Consider the following 11,259-nt stretch of genomic DNA (forward strand, 5'->3'; position numbering starts at 1 on the left):
ACACAGTTTGACTCTTTTCTAGGTTCTTTTGAAGTAAGGAGGTCAGGTCTGGCCAGCTCCATATTGGCCACATGGTGGATGGTAGGGTCTGGCATCTTGTCTTCATGCTGGGAGAAGGAAACCAGCCCTTCCTACAACCACCCTCAATCACCTGCCTTCCAGGTAATGGCCATGCCTGGACCCCTGGAGGCAGGGGCAGGCACTTACTGGTAGGTAACTGAATCTGTCAGTCTAGTGCCAGGGACTAGGAATTTCCTGAGGATCTGCCTCCTGCGCTGACCTATTTAGGCACGGACCAGTCTAGCTGTTGGACTCCATGCCACGTGTGTCTCCATGATCGTGTACTGTGTCCTGTCTCGTCTCCAGTCATCATGGCATCCCAATTCAGCTCTCCATTGGAGCTGAATTGGCTTCTTGGTATTGCTTTTGTTATTCCTTTCCTCTTTAGCATGTTTCCTAGCTGGGTTATGTGTATTTGCATGCTGCAGGCCTTTGTAACAACTGGCGGCCTGCAGCCTGTTAACTGTATAATAAAGACACCAATATTCTATATTTTAAAATGTAGCTTCTGGGATGATTTACCTTTCAACACTTTGTGACCACCTACAACCCATACTGCACCATCTGTTTTAGCCACATCACAATTCTATTTCCTTGACTAGTGTCTACCCTTTCCCCTCTCCAACCCTCTCTACTTTTTTCTGTTCAGTACTTGGGTTTGAATTCAGGGCTTGTATTTGCTAGGCAAATGCTTTACTACTTGAGCCATTCCAGCCATTATTGCTTTAGTTCCTTCTCCCTCCCCTAGTGGGCCTGGACTGCTATCCTCCTATTTATACTTCTCCCATAGCTAGGGTGACAGACAAGTGTTACCCTGCCGAACTTTTTATTGGATGAGATAGGATCTTGTGCACACACAGGGAGGCTGGCCTGGACCACCGTCCTGTTTATCCTGTTTATATGTCCTATATAGCTGAAATCACACATGTGAACCACTGCATCTGGTTCTCTACCATTTTGTCTGCTGGAATGTCTGCTCTCGTACATCCTAGGCCTCCATTCAACTTTTCCTCTTCCCTCTAAGTATGACCTCAGTGGTTAAGACCACAAAGCAAAGCTGATATAGTATACTTTCCCTTACAAGACCACCAGGGACCCCGAATAGATATTGGGGATGATAATGTGGCTTTAAATTTGGTTCTAGTTTAGCATGACTTGGGACTAAGCTCTATGGAGAGGCCTGCAGGACTCCTCTTCACTCCCCCCACCCCCGCCTTGCTTCTGTATGTAACTCTTCCCACAGCCAGGGCTCGTGCCACCCCTCAGAAGAACGGGGCAGCGGCTGCTGAGTCACACAGGTCATTGTGGTTCTGCCAGGAATGGAGCTGTGTCTCATGGCGTTTTTCCAGTTGCCCTTGTGTCAGACTGCTGTGACCATGCTGGAACACAGCCTTCCCACTGTGCTCCACAGTGAGATCCTTCAACGCATTCAGACACCATTTATTCATGTCAGTGTTTGCTCCCACCTGGTCCCATTCCCTTTCACCCCAGCGCTTATGATCACCGTACCAAAGTAATGTTGTGCTTGAATTTGACACTTCCCAGTGTGTCCTCTTGCTTTGCAGGCTTCTCATTTTCTCCCGATGCACACCGGCTCTTTCATATGCAAACTCTGCTTCAGCACACACTTTGCCAGGCTGCAGGGAGTCCTGTTACCTGGAGCTTTGTTTGTTCTTGCAAAACCAGTTATCTCCCAGCCACCTGGCTCACCCAGCAGGCCACTGCATAGCTGCAGAGAGTGGCTGCAGAGTGGGAGGCAGGTGTTGGCTGGTTCTGTGCCTGTGGCACAAGTCCTCAGCAGATGCATGGCATTCCTGAGCTTAGCCAGGTCTCACAGCAGGGGCTCTGCTAAGATCCACACACAACAGCTATTTGTTAGTTGAACTCATGTCATCTGTTGATGGTTGAACTGAGGAAAAGATCTGAAGGATCCTCCAATTCTCACCCCCATATTAAGTCTGGTTTTGCTAAATAGTCTAGGTTGGCTTCCAACTCATGATCCTTATATCTTAACTTCCCAAGTGCTTGGCTTACAGGTATGTGTCACCACATCCAGTCCAATGTCCTTCAGTCAAATAATACAGATGTTATATTTACAAAGCAGGGGCCATCTTTGAAATTCTGATCTTCAGAACAAACCGTGCATGTTTAGGTCAATCTATAGGACCCAGAGTCATAGTTCCATCCTGACCAGCCAAGCTCAGTGACAGCTCTCAGTTATCTCAACCGCTTCAGCTCCTGCCGCAGATGTCACTGTAGTTTGATCTTGCTCAATCCTGATAAGTGCCTGACCTTAGTCTCTGAGCTGACGCACTGACTGCTGAAGATAGAAATCATCAGGGGTCAAGTCCACGGGCCTCACAGAGCCCCTGTGCACCTGGGATCTGAGGGTCTCCATATTGTCTCTGTTCATTTCAAGATTCACATCTTCAGGGTCCCACTGTTGGGAAAAGGCACAAAGGATACCATGATGAAACAGACCCTTCCCATCTATCACAATCCCCAAATCCCAGTCCTGGTCCCACTGATCCAAGCACACACAAGACAGGAAGCCGGTCTGCTTACTTTCACAAGGACAGGATTTCTTTCCTATTCTTGTGTATGCGTGTGCTGATACTGGGGCTTGAGCTCAGGGCCTGGTTGTTCTCCTTTAGCTTTTTCTCTGAAGGCTAGCATTCTACTACTTGAACCACAGTTCTACTTCTCTTCTGGTCATTAGTTGGAGATAAGGTTTCACAGACTTTGCTGCCCAGGCTGGCTTTGAATTAGAATCCTCCATCTCAGCCTCCTGTTTTTTTTGTTTTTTGTTTGGTCCGGTCGTGGGGCCTGAACTCTGGGCCTAGGCACTGTCCCTCAGCTCTTCAGCTCAAGGCGAGCGCTCTACCACTTGAGCCACAGCGCCACTTCCGGCTTTTTTTCTTTTTGCTTATGCGGCGCTGGGGAATTGAACCCAGGGCCTCATGCATGCAAGGCAAGCACTCTACCACTGAGTCACCTTCCCAGCCAGCCCCCAGCCTCCTGTTGTTTGTTATTTGTTTTTTTGTTTTGTTTGTCAATCCTGGTGCTTGTACTAGGCCTGGGTACTGTCCTTGAGCTTCTTGTGTTCAAGGCTAGTGCTCTACCACTTGATTCACATGCCACTTCCGGCATTTTCTGTTTATGTGGTACTGAGGAATCGAACCCTTTGTGCATGCTAGGCAAGCATTACCACTGAGCCATATTCCCAACCCTATTTTTGTTTTTGATATTCCTGGAGCTTGAACTATGTGCCTGGACGCTGTCTCTGAGCTCCTTTTTACTGAAGGCTAGTCGACTACCAGTTGAATCACAGCACCATGTCCAGCTTTTTCTGTGATTAATTGGAGATAAGAGTCACAGATTTTCCTGCCTGGGCTGGCTTTGAACAGCGATCCTCAGCTCTCAGCCTCCTGAGTAGCTAGGATTATAGGCATGCACTACCAGCACATGTTTTTTTAGTTTTTGGACTTCAGAGTTTTACTCAGTAGCTGGAATGAGTGAGGGAATTTTAGGTATGCCCCACCACAACAGACCTTGATATTGTAGTCTTCTTTTGTGTGCATGTGTGGGGGGGGGGGGGGGGTAGGGGGCCGGGGGCGGGCAGAACCAGAGCTTGAACACAAGGGTGGAGCTTTTGCTCAGCTTGCCTGGCTGGCACTCTACCACTTGAGCCACATGTCCAGTCCTGGCCAGTTTTCCTAGTACCTGAGGTAAGTATAGCTCTAAGGCAGGGAATTAATAAACAGTCATCCTCAACAGAATAGCCCCACTTCCCCTTCCCACTCTGCTTCCCGCCCCTTTTCCACTGTCCCCTGCTTTCAGCAAACCCTTATCCGGTCAGGCTGAGTCACATTCCCATCATCCTCCAAATTCCTAATGACTAATTCAGTCCTGGGTGACACTATGTCTACTCTGTGGCCCAGGGAAGGAGTCCTATCTTGATCCTGCAGCCCAGTGAGTTCCCCTCCTCTTTCTGTTTCCATCTACACACCAACAGTCCTGGCCTTTTTCTTTTTTTGTCGGTTGTGGGGCCTGAACTCTGGGCCTGGGCGCTGTCCCTCAGATCTTCAGCTCAAGGCTAGTGCTCTACCACTTGAGCCACAGCACCACTTCTGGCTTTTTTTCTTTTTGCTTATGTGGTGCTGAGGAATCGAACCCAGGGCCTCAGGCATGCAAGGCAAGCGCTCTACCACTGAGCCACCTTCTCAGCCCCAGTCCTGGGCCTTTATTGGCCATCTGCCTTATTGAAGATGATAAAGTCCTAAAGAGCAGGGTGCAGATCTGTCCATAACCCCCAGAGGGTGTTTTTACATTGTGGCTCCATGGACTTAAACACTTAAACCCAGTCCAGGTGGTGGGCACTGCCAATGGTGGGTTCATCATCCTGACCCATAAATAGCAAGTAGAATTTGCAGAGGTAGGTATGATGAGTGAAAATAAATGTATGCATAGCATTGATGCAGCTGTTTGCCAAGTTATCCTGCCCTTCCTTTGTGTGTGTGTGTGTGTCTGTGTGTGTGTGTGTGTGTGTGTGTATGCATGCACATGCACACGTGTGCACACACACCAGTACTGGGGCTTGAACTCAGGGCCTAGTTGCTGTCCTTTACCTTTTATGCTCAAGGCTGCTGCTCTACTACTTGAGCCACAGCTCTACTTCTGGCTTTTGCTGGTTAATTGAAGATAAAATTTTCATGGACTTTCCTGCCCTGGCTGGCTTTGAACCTCCAAATTCAGATCTCAACCTCCTGAGTAACTAGGATTACAGGAGTGAATCACTGGCACCTGGCTCTTTGTGCCCTTCTAAGATGATACTATAGAGAACCATGTGCTTGGGGCTATTTAGAAGTCCGAGCTACAGAGGCTAAGTGGGGATGGGAGCAGGTCCTCCTCCAGCCACTAGCTTGCTTTCTCTTCACTGGGCCTTGGTTTCACTGTGTGTTATCTGTGTGGTTGAATCAGCAACTAGATATTATGGTCTCTTCGATTTCTGAGATTCTGTGACTGAGGTTGCTGAATTGTCAAGTCATATTTGACACTGTCCAGAGACCCAGATACAAGAAGCAATGGTGATAAAGGATGTGTCAGCCTGGGCAGGATAATCTCTTTGGGCAAGATCATAGACCAAGGCATGAACATGCACTCAGAACTCTGCCAGCTGCCCAGACTTAAGCTGAACCAGGAGCCTTGGAGCCTCAGGTAAGGTCTTCAAGGCTCAGGTAAGGTCTTCAAGGCTCCCTGAGAATGTTTGTTTTGTTGGCTATAAACAGTTTGGCTTGAAAAAAGAACCTCAAGTGATTTACTGTTAAGAACGGAACCAAATTCTACTACTTGGTGACTTAAAAACTTACTGTATTAAAAAAGATCCTTAAAACCAGATATGGGTGGCTCACACCTGTAATCTAGCTACTCAGTAAGCTCTGAGATCTGAGGCTCATAGTTCAAAGCCAGCCTGGAAAGAAAGGACTACCAGACGATGACCTCCTCCTCCTCCTCCTCCTCCTCCTCTTTCCTCCTCCTCCAGTCCTGGGGCTTTAACTCAGGGCCTGGGCACTGTCCCTGAACTTCTCATTACTCAAGGCTAGCACTTTACCACCTGAGCCATAGAACTACTTCTGGCTTTTTTCTGAGTAGTTTATTGGAGATAAGAGTCTCATAGACTTTCCTGCCTGGGCTGCCTTCCTACCACGACCCTCAGATCTCAGCCTCCTGAGTAGCTAAGATTATAGGTGTGAGCCACTGGCAGTTAGCTCTGTGAGCTCTAATATCCAATTAAACACCCCAAAGCCAGAAGTGGATCCGTGGCTCAAGTGCTGCAGTGAAAAAGCTCAAAGGACAGTACCCAGGCCCTGAGTTCAAGCCCCAGTACTGGCACTAATAACTAAATAAACAACATAAAACACTAAATGATGCCTGCATCTCCAGCGACTCTGCAGCCATGGGACCAAGCTGATTTAGTTCATGTAGTTCAGCTCTCAGTACCTATTTGGGGTTAGGCCAACCTCCTGGTGCCCACTTCTCACTTGTGGTCACAGACCTGGATGAGTCCTTTAACCAACTCTTTGCTGATATTATCCAAGATTCCAAGTAAAACACCTCCCCGGCCCCTCAGCCTCTGACCCAGCTGCCTAAAGCAGTAGGTACCTGTTCTTTTCTCTGACTAGACTAGGTGCTCTTCTGGTGTTTCTCCCCACCCCCTCAGTATGGGGCTTGAACTCAGGGCCTAGGTACTGTCCTTGAGCTTTTGGGGCTCAAGACTAGCATTCTACCACTTTGAGCCCCAGCTCTACTCTAGTTTTCAGGAAGCTAATTGGAGATAAGGGTCTCATGGACTTTCCTGCCTGGGCTGGCTTGGAATCATGATCCTCAGAGTAGTTTCTAAGGATGATAGGCGTGAGCTGTCAGTGGCCTGCACAGTGTGCTCTTCTGAAGCTTCAGTCTAGACCAGAGATCTCAGAATGTGCCTGGACCAAGTACAGCAGACCCCTGTTTGCTGGTAATGGAGGCTGATGCTCAGGTCCCCACAGTCCTGGCTTGTTGGCAGCTCCCTTGCTGCTTCTCAGATGTTCTGATGGTTGATAACCATTATTTCAACTCCTTCAATAGCTACTTAAGTGGTATTCATAGCCGGGCGCTGGTGGCTCACGCCTGTAATCCTAGCTACTCTGGAGGCTGAGATCTGAGGATCGCGGTTCAAAGCCAGCCCGGGCAGGAGAGACCGTGAGACTCCTATCTCCAATAAACCACCAGAAAACCGGAAGTGGCGCTGTAGCTCAAGTGGTAGAGTGCTCGCCTTGAGCTGAAGAGCTGAGGGACAGCGCCCAGGCCCAGAGTTCAAGCCCCACGACCGACAAAAAAAAAAAGAGGTATTCATGCTAATCCTGCCCGCTAACTCAAACAACCTGCTGTTTTGCTCAGGTGAACTCTTTTTTTCTTTTTGCTTATGTGGTGCTGAGGAATCGAACCCAGGGCCTCATGCATGCAAGGCAAGCGCTCTACCACTGAGCCACCTTCTCAGCCCTCAGGTGAACTCTTTAAAGTAGATTAAGTTGTAGAAAATATTAAAATCTCTCTCTCCCACTCCCCAGATAGTACTGGGGTTTGAGCTTGAACTCAAGGCTATGTGCTTGCTAGTAGGTACTCATTACCTGAGCCATATTCCTAGCACTTTGTGTGCTTTAGTTATTTTTTAGGTAAGGTTTTGAATTTTTTTTACCCCTGGCCAGCCTCAGATCATGATTCTCCTACCTATCTATGACTTTTCATGTGCTGAGACTACATACTACATGTGCTGAGACTACATACTAAACCTACCCCACCACACCTAAGATGGGGTCTTGGTTTGCCTAGGCTGGTCTTAAATCTCCAATCCTCACGAGCTCAGCTTCCACAGTAGTTGAGACTACAGGTATAAGCCACCACACTAAACTTGCTTTTTGTCTTTTGAGATACATAGCATAGACCATGCTATGTAGCCCAGGTTGCTCCCAGACACATAATCCTCTCTCAGCAAGATTGTAATCCTGTAATTGTCTGCAATCTTGGGATTACAGACGTGTGCCACCATGCACATGCACATGCGTCATCTCTGGCTTCTAAATCTGCAGAACATTATTTTCAAGATTGGGGATCTGATGCAGGGCCTTATGTATGCTAGGCAAGTGCTGAACTTCTGTGCCACATCCCCAGCCCAAATAACATATTTTAAAACTTTATATCAAGGGGCTGAGAATGTGACTTAGTGGTAGAGTGCTTGCCTAGAATGCTTGAAGCCATAGGTTCGATTCCTCAGTACCACATAAACAGAAAAGGCTGGAAGTGGTGCTGTGGCTCAAGTGGTAGAGTTTTGCCTTGAGCAAAAGAAGCTCAGGGACAGTGCCCAGGACCTGAGTTGCAGCCCCAGGACTGGCAAATTAATAATAATAATAGTAATAATAATAACAACAACACACTTTTATGTCAAGCCTGGGCACAATGATGCTTGCCCGTAATGTCAACACTCAAGAGATTAAAGCAGGAGACCCTACAGTTCAAGGCTACTCTGGGCTACATAGTAAGACACAGCATTTCAAAAAAACAAAAAAAGCAAAAAGAGATGTACTCATTACTTATGTAAACACAGTCCCTCTGTACATCACCTTTATGGTAACAATAAAAAACATTTTTAAAAAAGCACAGCAACAAAGTCTCCATAACGAACACATTGCTGGAAAGCAGGCATAATAAAATCAATCTGAGACATCAGAGGCAGTCCCGGGGGATGACAGGTACTGGGCTGTCAAAACACGTGCTCTCTTGTTCCCAGGAGCTGGGGTGGTGTGGAGACCGCAACCAGCTGTCCCAGGTCTAAGAAAAACAACATATGGGACTTTATCTAACAGCCACACCCAGTACTGCACTGGTGACCTGCAGCTACTCCGCCAGCTCACAGATCCTGTTCCAAATCATGTTTCTTCACTAGGTATGCATCCTCCCTGAATCTCTCCTTGATTGGATTTATCATGAAAATCCCCAAAGCAGAAAGAACTTGGAAGTAAGATTGCTGCAATCCCATTCATCCTCATCATTGCATCTCTATCTTGCTTCCTTCTTTTATGTGGTGCAGCGTATGCTAGGCAGGTGCTCTACCACCTATGCTAGGCAGGTGCTCTACCACCGAGCTACACCTTTGGCCTGCGTGCTATTTATTTAAGTTATAACGGAATTCAGAGTCCTAAGCTCCCTCAGATTGCTTACTCACCACTGGCACTTTACCACTTGAGCCACACCTGTAGCCTGGCTTTTTGTTGGTTATTTTTGGAGATGGAATCTCACAGATTTTTCTGCCTGGATTGGCTTCCAACCACAGTCTCCTGGATCTCAGCCTCCTGAGTAGCTAGGATTACAATTGTGAGCCACAAGCACTGGACTCCATTCTCATTTTCACTAAAGGAGGTTTTAACAACACCACCACCAACAACAAAAAAATAGAAACTAAAATCAAGGCATAAAAGTCCCTCCTGAAAAAGAGATAGCACAATTGTTCATACCTGCTCCAAGTTTAGGGCTTCCCAATACTTCTGCTGTAGGATAAAAAGAGAGACAGGGAAAAATGTTGGACAGATTTTTTGCCACCATCACAGGGCAGTGCCGGGTGCCAGCTTGTCTGCTCAGTGAGCCAGGAGACAAAGCCTCATATGGTTGGGGACAAAGGGAAAGCTGATTGCAGCAAGCAGTAAGGCAGCAGTGATCAGCAGTGACAATTTAGTTAAATGATCAACAGAATTACCATGATAGTTATGAAGGGCTTCAGATCCAGGGAAAAATAACTACATAGAGTTAAAAGTTACTATTATTAGAAATTACTATTATTAATGGTAATAATAACAATAATAAATTACCCAATTATTAACCACTTAGCTGAGATGATTCCATGGGAACCCATAAAACCAAGAAAGAGATACACATAAAATCCCCACTTGAAATATGAGGTGTTTGCCACTGGCCAAGACTCATTTTTCCTTAGCATTTGCTACATGCTTGGTTCCACTCCAAACCTCAAGTATGCCTGACTCAGGTTCTTGGAGGGCGGACACGAGTGTCTGTTCTCATTCTTCCAGTGCTTGCTTGCTTCTGTGGTGCCTGGGAGACATGTATTTCTGACACAAGAGCTAGGAATCTATGGGTGTCTATCAGGTTGGTTTGTGAATGCCTGGTCTGTTGAACAGACTTGCTTCCAAGATGAACTGTCCACAGGACCTGGGCTGTTGAAATTGAAGTATTTGTTGTGTTCAAACTACGTACTATGTACATTCTCCAGACCCACGCTTCTTATTGCATAGAAACAAAGCCCCTACTGCTCAGCTCTTTCCTTCCTTCCTTCCTTCCTTCCTTCCTTCCTTCCTTCCTTCCTTCCTTCCTTCCTTCCTTCCTTCCATTGTCTTTCTTTCTTGATTGCTCTCTTCTCCCTGCCCCCCCGTCTCTCTCACCAGTCCTAGAACATGAACTCAAAACTTTTTGTTCAAGGCTAGCTCTCTGCCACTTGAGCCACAGCCACTTCTTGGTAGTTTACTGGAGAATAAGAGTCTCACTGACTTGCCTGCCTGAGCTGGGATCCTCAGATCTTAGCTTCCTGAGTAGCTAGGGTTACAGGAGTGAGCCACCAGCACCCAGCTCAATTTTCATGTTAGACAATGGATACTAGGGTTTGAACTCTAGGCCTTACACTTACTAGGCAGATATTCTGCCTCTTGAATCAGTCCTGTAACCTTTTTTTTTTTGGTCAGTCGTGGGGCTTGAACTCTGGGCTTGGGTGCTGTCCCTGTGCTCTTCAACTCAAGGTGAACACTCTACCACTTGAGCCACAGAGCCACTTCCAGTTTTCTAGTGGTTTATTGGAGATAAGAGTCTCACAGCCTTTCCTGCATGGGCTGGCTTTGAACTGTGATCCTCAGATCTCAGACTCCTGAGTAGCTAGGATTTCAGGTGTGAGCCACCAGCACCCAGCTCCCAGTCCTATAGCCTTTTTATGTTGGTTATTTTCAACATAAAATTTTTATGCCCATGCTGGCCTGGCCTTTGATCCTTCTGCTTCTGCTTCTCAGCATTGTTGGGGTTTCAGGTGCATCCACCATTGTGTCTAGCCATTGGGCTTCCCCTGTAGTTTGGGAGAATAGACATGTATTACCATCCTCAGTCATTGGTGGAGAATTGGTCTCACAAACTTATATGCCCAGGCTGGCCTCAAATCATAATTCTCCAATCTCCGCCTTCCGAATAGCTAGAACTGAGGGTTTCAGTCACTGCAACTTTTTTTTTCCCTTGAACTTAGGACCTTAAGTTCATTCAGCTTGTGCCACTACTTGGGCCATGCCACCAGCTCTACTTTTCTGCTGGTTATATGGAGATGAAGTCTCATAGATTTGTCTTCCCAGGCAGGTTTCAAACTCTGCTCCTCCAGTTATTAGTCTCTTGCATAGCTAGGATTACAGGCATGAGCCACCGGCACCTGGCTTAAACAACTTTTAAACTATGAAATCTTCAATTGTACACAAACAGTAAAACAATAATAGAATGATAACTGACAGCTCTATCCTGTTTATTTCATTTGGCTTCCCAATCTTTTTATTTGGTATAGTATTTTAGATTTCTTTTTTTTTGGGGGGGGTGTCTGATTGTGAGGCCTGAACTCTGGGCCTGGGC

At 46.9% G+C, this 11,259-nt stretch overlaps 1 protein-coding gene across 1 annotated transcript in view; it reads right to left on the reverse strand.

Annotated features, from left to right (window-relative positions):
- Window positions 1–1,504: 1,504 nt before the first annotated feature.
- The window catches only part of Tmem44 (transmembrane protein 44), a 38,498-nt gene continuing 28,743 nt past the window's right edge, over window positions 1,505–11,259 (reverse strand). The window contains exons 11-12 of the mRNA XM_013019304.1: window positions 9,108–9,140; window positions 1,505–2,500 (exon numbers count right to left, since the gene is read on the reverse strand). Of these exons, the coding sequence (XP_012874758.1) occupies window positions 2,354–2,500; window positions 9,108–9,140 (180 nt within the window). The 3' untranslated portion in view covers window positions 1,505–2,353. The remainder of the gene's footprint in view (window positions 2,501–9,107; window positions 9,141–11,259) is intronic.

Source organism: Dipodomys ordii, unplaced genomic scaffold (genome assembly GCF_000151885.1).
Source record: "Dipodomys ordii isolate 6190 unplaced genomic scaffold, Dord_2.0 Scaffold45, whole genome shotgun sequence".
Classification (NCBI taxonomy): Eukaryota; Metazoa; Chordata; class Mammalia; order Rodentia; family Heteromyidae; genus Dipodomys; species Dipodomys ordii.